Here is a 16,723-nt window from a genome sequence, read left to right as displayed (position 1 = left end):
TTGGACACTAGCCTTGCACTGCGAGGCGTGGTGTGAGTGCGAGGCCAAAGTTGCAAGGCGCAGTGCGAAGAGAAAGTGCGAGGTGGTTGTCTGTGTTCTGCGACTGCTACCGGGTCCTTGATTAACATATAACGTGTGAGTAAGGGCAGCCGGTGAAGTTTCTGGTGCCCCCCCTAGGGAGTTGGTGCCTTAGGCAGACTGTGTAATATGTATATAGGGATTGTTGGTACTGATTACCGGCTGGCGGAAACCCTGCTGTTTTTGCCAAGGTTCTGTCACAGTGTCTGTTTGATAGTGCACTAGCCAACGCAGAAGTTGGAGACATTGCTGGAATCCTGAAGGTAATCTACACTGTCATTAACCCATTTAATCCTAAAAGGAGTTTTTGATGTATTTTGCACAGAGTTGTCAATTGTAAATGACAGTGCAAACTTTTCTGTCATAACTCCATATAAAGAAGCAAATAAATCCATAATACACTCACAACTACCATATTTTGTACATAATTTGAATTGAGTTGTGCGGTGTTAATTTTCTACTCTGTTGGTGGGGTAGGTTTTGTGTGGATGACTGAAAAATACATCTGGATAAAGCATATTTTGTCTACTCATGATTATAGAGATATTGCAATGAATTGCAATTAACTACAAAAAATTACGTGATTAATCATGATTAAATATTTGAATGACAGCCCTAATATATATATATATATATATATATATATATATATATATATATATATATATATATATACACATATACAGCTCTGGAAAGAATTAAGAGACCACTGTAAAAATATCAGTTTCTCTGGATTTACTATTTATAGTAGGTGTTTAGTAAAATTTTAATTTTTTGTTTAAATCTATAAAGTACTGACAACATTTCTCCTAAATTACAAATAAAAACATTTTCATTTAGAGCATTTTTTTTTGCAAAAAATGACAACTGGTCAAAATAACAAAAAGATGCAGTGTTTTCTGACAAGTTCAAAACAAGTTCATATGAATTTTTTATTTTTCCAGGGATTTGATCTGGCGGTCCTCCGTCCACAACTTGATTGACATAGCTGTGTAGCATGGAGCAATGTTCTGCTGGAAAAAAACAATCATGTGTCCTTCACAAAGACGAATCTGCACGATTCCAGCCTTGCTGAAGCACCCCCAGATCATCACCGATCATCCACCTGGTGTGCGTTTCCAAAAACTATTGTTAGCCTGTGGTTAGAAGGACAGTTCCTTGTTAATTTGCATTGTCAACGTCATTGATTTCGCAGCAGCTGGGGGGTGATCTATTCAGACTTATCACCCATATGCCCTATTCCTTTCAATCCACTATGAGAGTTTCGGCTCTCATATATATATATATATATATATATATATATATATATATATATATATACTAGCATTTAGGATCACTGTAGAGCAGAGGACGGTGGGGCCGGGCTGAAATGATGGGGAGCACGAGGGATAAAGGCGGCCAGTGGCGACAGTTAGAGAGTGAGATAATTACGGGCAGCTGCACTGTATGTGTTTATGTGTGTAAATATGATGTATATTATTAAGCCGATTCTCGCCTCTGCCTTTCCATAAACCCCCTTACACTGGTGCTGAAACCCAGGAAGGAGGAGGAAGCCCGTCGCAGAGTCCTTGACACTGCCGTCCACCCAGTGGAGCGCCGCTGCTATCCGCCGGATGACGGAGTAGTCCGACCGCCCGGACGTTAGGAACAGCCGCCATCCACGGGGCGAGTGGGGACTGGACTCCCCGACTGCCTGGTGACGCCAGTTAGAGAGCGAGAGAATTACGGGCAGCTGCCCTGTATGTAAGTCTTTTTATTTAATTAAATGTTGTTTATATTGTTAAGCTGGTTCTCGCCTCGGCCTTTCCATTAACCCCCCTTACACACCTTTAAAATGTTTTGCAGTTCACGTAAATAGTCATTCAATGTGGCATTTTAAAAGTACAGATATTTCAGTATATATAGTCTTTCAATTAATATGATGTCATCACAGCATAACAAGTATAGCAGGTCACACTGCAGGACACAGCTGTCACTATACTTGACAAGTACTTAAAAAACAGCAGCAAATCTTCTCTCAGATCACGATTGCTTTCAAAATGGATTTCAAAATGATAAACATAGAACGGAGTAGAAGGTGGGAAAGGTGTTAGTGAAAATATTGCACATTATCCTGATAAAAATCCTTTCAACAGCAGATCTTTAAACTTTAATCAAGTCAAGCAGTTTTCACCAAGCCCAGTGGAGATGTGTTAAGAGAATTTAACAGAGAGAAGCCTTATAGTTTGATCTGCGAGAGGATATGTCCTTCAATCTCTCTCGGTGTAAGTGTCAGCGGTGTATATATCTATATAATCATGAGTGGACAAAATATGCTTTATCCAGATGTATTTTTCAGTCATCCACACAAAACCTACCCCACCAACAGAGTAGAAAATTAACACCGCACAACTCAATTCAAATTATGTACAAAATATGGTAGTTGTGAGTGTATTATGGATTTAGCTCAGAGTGAGAAAGAGTGTGTGCTTGATATTGACATATAAAAACAGCGTCCTTGTGGCTATTATGTTTGTGGCTCTAGATTAATGTGAGGATCAGCATGGATTCATTAAGAAATTCTCACCTCAGGAGAACATTGTATGCATGGGCATAACAAAATACACACACACACAAACATAGGGACAAACACATAGGCTGTTTGTGTATGGTATTACTATGGTACAATGGGCAAAAACATGGTAATCTCACAGTACTTTTTGTTAGATTAAAATGATCAATTAGTCAAATAATCAAAGAAAATGCTCCTATCATCAAAGAAAATCAAAGAAAATAACCTCATCATTTACTCATTCTCATGTTGTTCCAAACTCATATGACTTTCTTTCTTTAGTGGAACACAAAAGGACATGCTAGGCAGAATGTTTGACATTTCACTTTTATTTAATACTTTTTTCCATACAATGAAAGTGAATGGCGACTGAGGCTAATATTCTGCATAACATCTCCTTATGTGTTCATTTGTAGGTAAACTTTTCCTTTTTATTCCGGCAATTAATTTCATTTTCCTTACACACTGAAAACATTTTACATTTACATTTATGCATATGGCAGACGCTTTTATCCAAAGCGACTTACAGTGCATTTACTACAGGGACAATCCCAGGGAGCAACCTGGATTTAAGTGCCTTGCTCAAGGACACAATGGTGGTGGCTGTGGGGATTGAACCAGCAACCTCCTGATTACCAGTTTATGTCCTTTTTTTTGAGTGGTGGTGGCGATAAAGGGCCATTACTTTGGTACAAATGTTTACAGTAGAATATCTTTTGTTGTCTAAACAAAATCATAAACAGTGTCATAATTCAACATCTGTAAAACATAGAAGAAAGTCATATATACACAAAGATGATGAACACACTCACAAACAAACCCCCGCATATCTGTCTCTCTCTCTCCTTGAGATTAAACATGTGTTTCCATTAGACCTGCTTGTCCTTGGCGACACCTTGATTGACAGCTACCTTCTCAGTGGTCATAAAGGACAATAGCCTAGCTCTACTGTTCCCATAGCAACCACATCTCAAACCTGCAGAGAATTCAGCAAGTCTTAGAATACTCCGTTACAGAAACAAGGTCAACTGTAAGCAAACACACACATGAGAGGTCAGAACACACACTTCCTGTGAGTTGTGGGCTGGGACACAATGTTTTCAAGTTTTCCTGTATAGGACATTCCTGAGCGAGAAGGAGGATGCAGAACATGGCTCATGTTCTAACATATATACTTGAACCACTGTGCATACAACTCAACAAAATATACTATACAGTACTACTCATCGTGAGCTAAATCTGACGAAACCCCTCCTTTGGGGACATTTGGGGATGTCCTCATTTGGATAAACAATTTATAAATGAAGCAAGTAAAGTTTTATATTTGTATACATACATACATATATATATATATATATATATTATTCTGATAATGCAAAAGAAGTTTACTTTTAGAAATAGGGTTAGATCATGGGGTAGGGTTTCAGTCACACTTTATAGTGTCTTTAAATGCTATGTATACAAATTAAAATACATTCTATACAATGCACTTATTGTGGAACTACAAATTGTTCTGGAAAATTCTCACAAGAATAACATTTGCTGCTACTGAGGTTGAAGTACGAGTAGGTTTAGGGGTGGGGTTAGTGTTTAGATCATACCTGTCAACACTCCCATATTTCACACCCATCTCCCGTTTTGTTATTTCTCCATAATTCGTATGGCCCAAACCTCGTTATATGAATAATCACATGAATATATTATTCAAAGGTTGTCCAGTTGCCTGATCTTGTATGAAACGCCTTCTACTCACACAATCAGCACATCATACAAATTTCAACCTATTTGTGACCTCAACCTGGCAACCTACAACCCAGTTGTGCTGTTGATATCTGTGGAGGAAGTGGACGCGGGAAGTTGAATCAATGGTAAGCACCCCCACCCCCACCCCACCGCTCAGAGGTCTCCCGGATTTTGTTACCCAAATGTTGACAGGTATGGTTTAGATAAGGGTAAGGGTTTAGATGAATGGTTAGGGTAGGTTTGGTTTTAAGAGTAGGCATAAAGTTAACAGAGTAACTACAGATGTAATAAAATACAGGAACTTCAAATGCAAGTACAATGCAATTACACTCTATCAAATACTTAATACATAGTAGTTAAAGACATCTAATATAAAGTGGATCCCAACTTTCTGTGTAAATTATTGTTGAATGTTTTTACACATAAATCATCCAATTTAACTTAATGCAGAAATTGAAGTAAGAATAGTTTTATGTTTGATTTTTGTTCTGTTCATGTTTCATGATTGAGGCCTATTGAGTCATTATCACAATAGGGACGTGTTGTATATATTAAGTGTGTGTGTGCATGTGTTTTCTCTGTCCAGTGGTTCCTTTTTCTAACCAAACATTCCCTGCACCTGCTCCTGAAGCTCACTCTGCTTGTATGACTATATAGCCATGCAAAACCCCAACAGCACACATACACAAATGCATACAATCTCAAAAAAGAAGAGAGCTTTACTCTGAATAGAAAAAAAAAATAAGTTGAGCAAAACATTTTCTATGAGTCAGTAATAATTCTATAATGTTCACACGTCCATTTTTTCCCTTCAAACTTTTTCAAATCCATGTCTGGTGTATCAACTTCATAATAGTGGTCATAGTGGTCGACCGATATATTGCAGAGGCCGATAAATGGATGATATTCCGACTTTTTTGTTTATTGCGTTGGCCGATAGATTTTCCCGTTTGTCCGATATATTTCGTGAGGGTCCTGAGAATCGCTTGCTTGCATGTGAACTGACTGACACATGTAAATTACCAGTCACGGTTAGTTTTGTTGTTACGTTCCATCATGTTACTAAAATAATAGACCGGTGTGCAACACATTTAAACGGTCTGCATATCAGAGCTGCGGCAGATGCGTTTGAGCTCATCACGTTAAAGTGCTCGCCTGTTTCATTCACCCTCTCCTAAACAGTTCCACCAACTTTTAACTGTCTTGTCTAATAATAAAAAGGCAAATATCAATAAAACTATTATTATATACTGTCTGCAAATATGTGCATATTTCATTTAAACAGAGGCAATAACCCAACCTTACACAACTTCAGCAAATCCAGCATCCTGTACATAGCTCATATATCTTCCTCTAAAGCATGTATTCTAACAGACTCTTCTCAATAGTTTGCTGTCACCTTTAACTTTCTTTTCTAATGATAAAAGGCAAATATCAATAAAACTTGTATTATATACTGTTTGCAAATATGCAGATATCTTGTGTAATTAATGAACTCACGAAAATCGAGCGTTTTCTTTCCGTCGAGCGCTAACCTATTATCTTCCTCTGAACCGCATATTCCATCAGCCAGAATAAAAAACGTCAGGATAAGGATAAACATTTCTGATACACCAATCATGACGGTCAGACTGTGTCAATCCACGCAGGTGATCCAGGCCATTTAAACTGTCTGAAGATTGTTGCTCGAGCTAGATGCGCTCAAGCATGAAAGTACAACTTCGAGGCTGCATCTGAAACCAGGAAAATGCTGCCTCTGGATGCTGTATACGGAGGTAGAATGAAAATAAGTTGCTTTTCAAACTGTTCGGAGACCAGTTTCCTTAAGAGTTCCATTCATTAAAAACAGCTGCCAGTTAAGCCATTAATTGATTAGGCAGCAAGTCAGCTGCATACGTTTTCGAATGCAGCTCAAGGTAAAAGCCTTTCACCTGTGCTATAAGTAAATGTCTTATTCACTATTCACTGTATGCACAATTGGTTTGATTTGTTATTTTTTGAGTAAATGCAATTGTCAACGTGGACATGTTATCCATGGTTGCTGGACTACTGTGTGTACTGTTATTTCCTTCTTCCTAATATATTAACAATTTATTCATGTGCAAATAACTTACTAAAATGTGCTGACTAAACAGAAATCTGAAGAAACTGCTATCTACCATTTAAAAAACAATTACATTTTTTAGTTTTGTGTGAAATTGAGTAAATATAGTGCTAAATAAGAATGTATATACACTGGCGGGCAAAAGTTTGGAATAATGTACAGATTTTGCTCTTATGGGAAGAAATTGATAGTTTTATTCACCAAAGTGGCATTTAACTGATCACAATTTATAGTCAGGACATTAATAACGTGAAAAATTATTATTAAAATTTGATTTTGTTTTTCAGAACTTCTTAAACTGCTTAAAAGAGTTCATAAAAAAAATCCTTAACATGCAGCAATGACCGCTTTGCAGATCCTTAGCATTCCAGCTGTCTGTTTGTCCAGATACTCAGGCGACATTTCACCCCACACTTTCTGTAGCACTTGCCATAAGTGTGGCTGTCTTGTCAGGCACTTCTCACCCACCTTAAAGTCTAGCTGATCGCACAAAAGCTCAATGTGGTTGTGGCAGGGCGGAGGCCGGGGCCGGGTTGTGATTATACACATCCGGTCCCTTATCAGGCTAATTAAGCCTCTGAGAGGAATAAAGGCTGACTGCGGAGGATTGTGAGGGAGAGAGAGATAGTTTACGGACATGTCTGTCATGTGTTTGTCTTTTAAGTTTATTATTAAAATATTATTTACTTCGACAAAAGACAACAACACACACATGATGGACATGTCCGTAAACGAGCTCTCTCTCCCGCACAATAATCACAACCCGGCCCCGCTCTCCGCTCTGCCACAGTGGTTAAGATCCATAACACTCTTTTCCAATTATCTGTTGTCCAATGTCTGTGTTTTCTTGCCCACTCTAACCTTTTCTTTTTGTTTTTCTGTTTCAAAATTGGCTTTTCTTTGCAATTCTTCCCATAAGGCCTGCACCCCTGAGTCTTCTCTTTGCTGTTGCACATGAAACTGGTGTTGAGCATGTAGAATTCAATGAAGCTGTCAGCTGAGGACACGTAAGGTGTCTATTTCTCAAACTAACTGATGTACTTATCCTCTTGTTTAGTTGTACATCACGTCTCTTTTTGTCCTTGTTAGAGCCAGTTGTCCTTTGTCTTTGAAGACTGTAATGTACACCTTTGCATGAATTGTTTTTGGCAATTTGAAGCATTGTATAGCCTTCATTCCTCAAAACAATGATTGACTGACGAGTATTGAATACTATGGCAATTCAAAACAAACACAAAGACAATATTTATCTTCATTTAACGAAGAAAATATCTTTCAACTGTGTTTGATATTATGGCAAGTGATTTTCTAGTACCAAATTAGCAATTTAGCATGATTACTCAAGGTTAAGGTGTTGGAGTGATGGCTGCTCGAAATGGGGCCTTTCTAGATTTAGCCAATTTAATACCAATTTCTTTCCAAAACAGCTAAATCTGTACATTATTCAAAACTGTTGGAATTAAGTTTGTTATTTACTATAATAAATTGTGTGATATATTGGCATTGTATCAGCCTATTGGCCACCCTGCTCTCTGGATATCAACATCATCAAAGAAATCTGTTTTGTAATGTGGTGCAAACTATTAACCGAGTCAATGGTTGTAGTGCATAATGTAGGGGTAAATGAGTCAGAGAGTGATTTCTATCTGTTCTCTGCAGGGGCTGTGGTATGAAAGAAGTGAAATCCATTTTTGAGGACAAGCCACTCACCATATGCTTTCTACCCAAATCAACCTACAGTACATTAATAACAGGAACACTTCATCTGGAGCAGCCCGAGGAGTAGTGACTTGCTCAAGGCATAATGTTGAGCTGATTTGTGATCTCAGTAACTGTCCACTTCCTGGTTGACACTAAGTAATTGAATCTGTAAGCTTTGCATTAAAGACCTAGATTCATTGGAATAGAGAGCAACAGTTGGATTCTGGAAGTAAAAGCTGCATTCATTTTCTCAATAGAGAAATTGTTTTTGTGAGATAATGTTTAAAACTTTTAACACAGACCTACCTATTCAGAGTTCAGAGATGTTGTAAGTGATGGTCAGTGTTACAGTTTGTCCATTTAGCAGCTGGTACTGTGGTGATGTAATGCCATATTATCAGAAATGAACAGCGAAAGGGAGGGTGGAAGGAAGGAAGGAAGGAAGGAAGGGAAAGCCAGAGAGAGAAAGAAAGAGAACACACTCCACAAACACTCACATGCAGCTGTGGTGGATATTTGACTCTGTACAAATGGCTCTCCAGATCCTGTTCATTTTCTCAAATGTGTTCATACTCGGGATGTACAAAACTACATATTTTCAAAACCGACTAGTTGCCTGAACGATTAGTAGACTTAATGATCTTAAGGAAGCCCTGTATAATTAGACTGGCTTTGGGTTCACCTGACCCTGATCTGATGAGATTCTTAGGGGGTGTTCACATAATACACATTCTAGAGTTCAAAAACAGCTAGACAGAGTGCAACAGAATGGAAAAGAATGTTGTTGTCTCAAGATACTTTCTCGAAAGTTGGACTATTCATAACTTGGCACACCATCCAATATGGTCACACAGGAAGGTGTAATGTTGCTTCTGAATGTTCCAGTACCATGACATTGGCCCCATTATGCCGAGTTACTGACCAGTGTCTTCTCCCATCTGTCATGTCTAGATGTGTTTTTGTTCATGTGGTGTTTTCATGTCTTTTATTTTGGAATTCTAGTTACTGTTTCATGTAATGTGGTTCCCTTGTCATGTGATTTCATGTTTCCCATCATGTTCATGTGTCTTGTTTTCATTGGTTTATTGTTTTATCAGTTCTAGTTTGTCATTGGTTATTAGTCTTGTTATCTTGTTTATAGTTCTACCCAATATCTGTGTATTTAAACCCTCATGTTAGCCATTGTCTCTTATCAAGTATTGTTAATATAACCTTGTTGTTAGTCAAGTCATTGTCAAGCCAAGTTATAGTTAAGTCTATTTCATGTTCATGTTAGTTTCACGTGTGGATTTACGGTTGAAATAATTGTAATAAACTGCACTTGGGTTCTCACTACATCATCGTCTCTTTGTCTGTCGCAACCGGAAGCATGCAGCTTAAATTGCGTGGGAGACTCATGTTCTCGCCCTGCTTTGAAACCTGTAACTAATAATATTTGATTAATCAGGAACGAGGTGATTCAGAGGTTACATTTTCACTCTAACAATACATTTTTACTTCATTGACAGTTAGATTTAGGTTTGGGGTTTGGGGGTTCAGTTTTTACAATATGCATTCCTCTTCACAGCTAAACACAACTCACTTAACAACTTACTTTTTGAACCCCTCTGTGGGCATTTTACCCAGAATCTGGAGCTAACACATGCCCTTACATTAAAAAATCCTTCCAGCTTTCGGCAACTGGGGCAGTGCTATAAATCTCAGTAGGCACACAACCAATATACTGTAGCTCAAGAAATTCAACCTGCTGTTTCTGAATTCACTGTGATATCAGTCTGCACAATCCTACAAATTGCAAGACTGTTGGTAGGATGCTCCAAAAACTGCATTAGACATGCAATGGTCAAAAACATCATCTTAAATGTGCTTGACTGTAGTGCCAGTGCTTAAATAGAATGAATTCAAAAATGCAACTTCTCAGTGTGGGTTTCACTGTGCAAACTGTCTAGCAGGGTTGTGTCTAGAAGTGAACACTCTTTCACTGCAAAGTCTGGCAAGAGTCACATGCAAGGTATTGTGTTTATTTGGAGTCCCATACACTGTAAAAAAAAAAAAAGAATAGTTGAGCAACCTTAAAAATGTAACACAGCATGATACAGTAAGATTCTTTGCTTCTATAAATGACGTTAGAATAATTATCCTCAGTAAAATTGCTTTGTTAAGTCAATGCGAATTTGTTTGTTAACTAAATGCAAAAAATCTTGTTCAGAGAACTACTAATTTCTAGTTCAGTCAACTGACAATTCAGTTATGAGAACTTTCATTTTATCACCATTTAAAGTACTTTTATATGAAGTTACCAGAAATCTTTGCCTCTGAAGAGAGAGGTATGTCTTGCGAGGCAAGGTGGTATGAACAATTGTTTGATGTAGACACACAATAGACCTCAATCCTTAACACACAATCCTCAATAATGGTGACAATCAACAAACCTCATAAGTTAAAAGATGAGCTCCTATCACCACACATTTATTAATTTACTATTATCTAACAGTGCCAACAGTGCAAATAACAACAACAACAACAACAACAGAAAGCATAAATAATGTCAGCAAACAGCAAGGAACAAGCCTAAAACACTAACCACATTATTAATAACCACAACACATCAGCAACACTGTTGCAACACACATTGTTAATTCAGACAACTCTGTTTGACTAGTTGGGACAACATTTGTGGGACTATTGTTGGTCAAACATGTGTTTCTATATAGATGCAAAGTACTTACAAGTTTTTATTTTCTGTGGTTTAAAAAAAAAAACATAAGCTGGATAAAATGCAATTAAATTTTTTACAGTGTAGAAACCCTACACCTAGCTCTACCTCTAAACATAACCTTAGCCATACCCCTAAAAAACTAGAAACAAGAAACAAGTCAACCCAACAAAGCAACTGTTGTTGGACGAGTAGTGAAGTAGTCAACATCGTGGTCCATCCCTTGCTCATACAGGGGTATTATGTGTGCTTACACACTGCAGTGATGTGAGTGAGGCATATGTGTGTGCGGTAACAGTGGTGTAGCAGTGCTGAGCTCAGGTGAGCTATAGCATTCCCTCATTGAGTACGCCTGCAGTATTTGAATATTCAGATCCAAATGGCCACCATCTTCATAACGTCATGTATGAACTGATAAGCTATCAGCCAGGAAAACCAAACAAGTATCAAGATAACAAAGCTCATAATTGTGTTCCATTTACACTTAATTTGCATGATCCAACAAGTGACATATCATGTTCTCACGTCATGAGACTCAATGCAAGAATAATATGTAGACTTATAACACTTTACAATAAGATTCAATTCATTAATTAAATAATTATGGAATGCATTATGTTTCATGAACTAAGGGGTATGGTTAAGGTTATGTTTAGAGGTAGGGCTAGGTGTAGGGTTTCTACACTGCAAAAAATTAAATAGCATTTTATCCAGCTTATGCTTTTTTGAACAATGATATTTCACAGCATTTATTAAACTTGGTTAATGTTAATTAAAAAAAAAATATTGTTTATTCATGTTTAATATTACTTTAATAAAACTTTAATTAGTATAATGCAAAATGTACAAATAATAAGTATTAATGAATGCTGTAAAATATTTTTTCATTGTTAGTTCATGTTAACTATTGTGTTAACTAATGTTATTACAACCTTGTTATAAAGTGTTGCCACTTATTGTGTTTTTAACATGAATAAGAGCCCAACAATAAACAACAATGCACAACAAGAAGTGATTCTTTAACAAACAGGTTCTTAGTTGGGCAGATACACACCAACACCCACAAAAACATGCAAAATCATTCCATTGGAAAACTTCTTGATTCTCTCCCTCTATCTCTATTTCACTGTCAAACTAAAATCTTAATAAAAGTAAAACCCACTCATAATTGCACAGACAATAGTAATAATACACACACAGACAGTTAGTTCTGAGCAGGTACGTTTGTACCCCACTGTTTTACTGAGCAGGCAGTGTTCAAACAATGTCATTTCAACAGAGCAAAAAAATATATTCTCTCAATAGTCTCTCAATATTCAGAACAAACACACTTTATGACATCCACCTTGATGGTTACACTGCCAGAGCAGCCTGCAATCACTTCTTTTGTTTGCTCAAACCCCCTACTTCAAAGTCTACCACAGAGGTGTCACCTTGAAGCCACAAAGCCCCCTAAAACAGCTGTACCATTACAAAGCCCTTTTGCAAACCACCTCATCTTCTACACGAATCGATTCTCTGTCTGACTGAATTGAATTGAATGAGTCAGGGATCCAAATCGACCCCCTGTGTAATGAGCCCAGATAGCCATAACCTGGATGAGGGTTTAAAAAAGTCATTCACAGCCATCAAATCTGAAATGACTCAGCGGGTGAGTGTGTGTGTGTGTGTGTGTGTGTGTGTGTGTGTGTGTGTGTGAGAGAGAGAGGGAATATGGTAGGCCATACTGAAGAACTTTAGTTATTTAAGACTATCCTGCTTGACTGGTTTGGAAAATTGGGTGAGTAAGAGCATGTTTGCTGTATTGGGATTAATGCAGTACATGTGCCTGGTCACCTGTCTTATTGTTTGACTGTAAAGTTATAACTGATAATAACCCCCTCACAAACACATATGCTCATTCCACCTACTAGTGAAGGCTTTTTAACTTTGCTTTACAGCTCATGCAGTGTTGTGCTGATGATAATTAAGTGTGATGAGTGGCACAAGAGTGACAGTGTACTGTGTAAGAGCTTTGTGCACTTTTCTGAATTTGGGAAATATTTAATATACAGTGGTTAATATACAAAAAAGTCTTTGACTATTTTGGACACAAAAATTGATTTAATTGCTTTAGGAACAAAATATTAAAGCAAGTGGTATCTGCAAACAAATTATGCTAGACCTTTTGTAGTATGTATGAAGTCAGTTTCCCTCAGGTCTCCTAACATAGGAGAAATGTATGCAAACACTAAAAAAAAAACTAACAAAAATACATAAACCTAAAAATGTGCTTCACGTGGTAACATCTAAATTAACTGGATTTGTTCAAATAATAAAAATAACATTTAACATCCCTGAATCAACCTGAAATTTACACCAACAAAACTAATTTTAAAGGAATATACAGTATTGGGTTCAATACAAATTATGCTCTTTCGACAGCATTTGTGGCTTAATGTTGATTACCACAAAAAATTATTTGACTCGTCCCTCCTTTTCTATGAAAAAGCAAAAATCAAGGTTACAGTGAGGGACTTACAATGGAAGTGAATGGGGCCAATTTTTGGAGGGTTAAAGGCAGAAATGTGAAACTTATATATTATAAAAGCAGTTACATTAACTCATCTGTTAAAACGTATGTATTATTGGAGCTATAAAGTTGTTTAAATAGTCATTTCTAAATTTGTTTTATGGTTTTAGGGTTTGTTGACATGACATCATCGTGGCAATGAAGTTGTAAAATTGTATATAATTATACACAGAAAAGTTTAGTAAATTCTTTTATCGCACTAAAATCATGTTAACACACATATTGTTGATGTCTTGTGGCTATAATTTTGAAATATTGAGTTTTTTAACATTTAAGGATTGGCCCCATTCACTTCAATTGTAAGTGCCTCACTAAAATCCAGATTTAATTTTTTTTGTTTTAAAAAGGAGGGAAGAGTGGAAATACATTTTTGTGGTAATCAATATTATGCCACAAATGCTGTCTATTGAGCTTAACTTGTATTGAACCCGAAATATTCCTTTAAGAGTTAGATCAGTTAGGAATAACTCATTAAGGAAAGAATGGCAGGTTTCCAATTTTTATAGTGTAGTTTATCACATGAATTATAGACATGTTTCACAAGTTTGACAACCACAATTTGTCTTAATGCTGACCAACATATCTCTTGTTTTATTACATTTGGAACCTTCCAACGTTTTTGTGAATTGTTTTGCTTGAAGTAAATGCCACTTGGTTTGATATTTTCTTATCTAACGCCAATCCATTCATAAACTTTTAAGTGTGTCTAAAGTGTCAATACTTTTTGGCCCATTGTATAACACACACACACACACACACACACACACACACACACACACACACACACACACACGTTTGGTTTCCATGTTTTATGGGGACTTTCCATAGACATAATGGTTTTTATACTGTACAAACTTTATATTCTATCCCCTAAACCTAACCCTACCCCTAAACCTAACCCTCACAGAAAACTTTCTGCATTTTTACATTTTCAAAAAACATAATTTAGTATGATTTATAAGCTGTTTTCCTCATGGGGACCGACAAAATGTCCACACAAGGTCAAAAATTTCGGGTTTTACTATCCTTATGGGGACATTTGGTCCCTACAAAGTGATAAATACACGCTCACACACACACACACACACACACACACACACACACACACACACACACACACACACACACACACACACACACTCAGACAATGTTCCAAGAGAAACACATTAATAGCGACACTAAATTGAGCACATAGTTATAGAGGAAGTTTTTGCATCCAGGTTTCTGGATCCAAAGAGAAGTGCACATTAAAGTGAGTTATATTTGCTTCAGTCAACAAATGTTCCTCTTAAGAATTTAAATAATATACAATTTTTAGAATCAAAAAAACTAAAAACTTTTCTAGACAAGTGAAGTACTATAAGAGTGTTGCCATAAACAAAGCAGTAATAACTGTGTTTATGAAAACAGAAACCAGTTGCACTCTGATAGAAGGGCTGTTATGATGTTTTACTACTGTGGAAGCACAACAGTAATCTCACACCAATGTAACATACTGCATCTTAGTGTGACATATATATATATATATATTAGTTACGACCCTGTTACCAAAATGTACTGCAGCATTTATGAACTTAACAGCACGGAAAATTTTTAAGGGTAAAAAAAATTAAAACATGATGTTTACCCCTATTGTTCGTGGCTCTGCTTCTACTCCGGGAACGACTGCGTTGTCTCTGTAGCCTAGTTCGACCCAGGAGTCTGTAGTAATAACCTGGTCTCCCAGAACCTTTCCTTGTAACACCTGACATTGCTCCAAGCACACTCCTTTCACACAAATACACACGCCTCAAACCACAGCTCCACTTATCCCAAAGTACACACACGGTTCTGTGTGGTTATCTCTCTGGCCAAAAACTTCCCTAAAGATCCCTTCTGTGCGTAAAAGCCACAGTTGTGCAGTGGCATCCAAAGTATCAGAGACAATCCATTCCAGAACTGTTGATATATGGGAAAAGTCCAACTGCAGGAGGTAAAGTTTGCATTCTCTATCTCTCTATCTCTCTTTCCCTCTGTTGCTTGATTTCTCACTGAGGAGTGAAAACGCTCACTCAGGCTCAGGCTCTCCAATGCCACATGGTGTCACTCTCTAACACTCTCTCTATCACACACACTGTCTCTAAATAGTGGGACTGCAGAGGTATGCCATTGAACATAGAGAGGGAGAGAGGCAGAAGACAAAGTTTGTATGAAGAGTTAGTGTGAAAACCAGGACTGGATCAATAGAAGGTGGGTAATGACTGGACCCGAATGTAAAAGCCAGACTGCACGTACCAGTATCCAGGAGGGTTTGGCAATTTACACATAGAAGCTTGGATTGATAGAGAATGATAAGAAGCAAGATAATAACATTTGTGATGTTGTCTTAAAATGACTGACTGGTAAACCCTACTGAAGTGAAATCGTTTTGTTTTTACAGTCACAAAGTGGTTCAAGAGTTCTTGGCATGGCGCAGATTGTCAGAGAACAGACAAAAAGTGATATAATCACATCATTAGGAATCAATAATTTAATATGTATTTGTTTTAATTAGTTACAAGCTATGAGAAGCTTAAATTTAACACACAATTCACCTTTACATACATTTCACAAATTATAGAGGTTGCAATTTGAACCAAATTAAATTATGTAGAATTAAACTAGCTTACATTACTAAAAAAATATTTTTTAAAACTACAAACAATGGAGTCTACATTTGAGGCCACCCTACAACATATGGGGAACATTTGTCAGCTAAACAATTACAATTTTCTGCACACATAAATAATATCAGACTCCACAGTTAACCATTCGCTTCAATGGCACAACAGAGGTATTTTTTAAAAGTCCACGTGCGAAGCGAAACCAAACTTGTCTGTGCAATAAAAGACTTGGCCAGAGTCAGGAGGTTTTAAACCTGTCTAGATTTGGGGGCCTGGGAAGCTCAGTGGTAAATCTGCTGGCTACCACACCTTGAGTTCGCTAGTTCGAATCTCAGGGCCTGCTGAGGGACTCCAGCCAGGTCTCCTAAGCAATCAAATTGGCCCGGTTGCTAGGGAGGGTCGAGTCACACGGGGTATCCTCCTTATGGTCCCAATAAGGTCGTTCGATCTCGGTGGGGCGCATGGTGAGTTGAGCGTAGATGTCGCGGCGAATGCCGTGAAGCCTCTACGTGCGCTATGTCTCTGTGGCAACACGCTCAACAACCCACGCGATAAGATGCACAGGTTGACGGTCTCAGATGCGGAGGCAGCTGGGATTCGGAATGAGGCAAATCAC

General features: G+C 37.5%; 1 protein-coding gene across 1 annotated transcript in view; it reads right to left on the bottom strand.

The window, feature by feature from the left end:
* The window catches only part of dab2ipb (DAB2 interacting protein b), a 113,911-nt gene extending 98,304 nt beyond the window's left edge, over positions 1-15,607 (bottom strand). The window contains exon 1 of the mRNA XM_052102245.1: positions 15,093-15,607. Within this exon, the coding sequence (XP_051958205.1) occupies positions 15,093-15,216 (124 nt within the window). The 5' untranslated portion in view covers positions 15,217-15,607. The remainder of the gene's footprint in view (positions 1-15,092) is intronic.
* Positions 15,608-16,723: the final 1,116 nt, after the last annotated feature.

The sequence above is a fragment of the Xyrauchen texanus genome, chromosome 3 (assembly GCF_025860055.1).
Source record: "Xyrauchen texanus isolate HMW12.3.18 chromosome 3, RBS_HiC_50CHRs, whole genome shotgun sequence".
NCBI classification, from domain to species: domain Eukaryota; kingdom Metazoa; phylum Chordata; class Actinopteri; order Cypriniformes; family Catostomidae; genus Xyrauchen; species Xyrauchen texanus.
The sequence above is the reverse complement of the archived record's forward strand: the minus strand, read 5'-3'. Positions and strand labels throughout refer to the sequence as shown.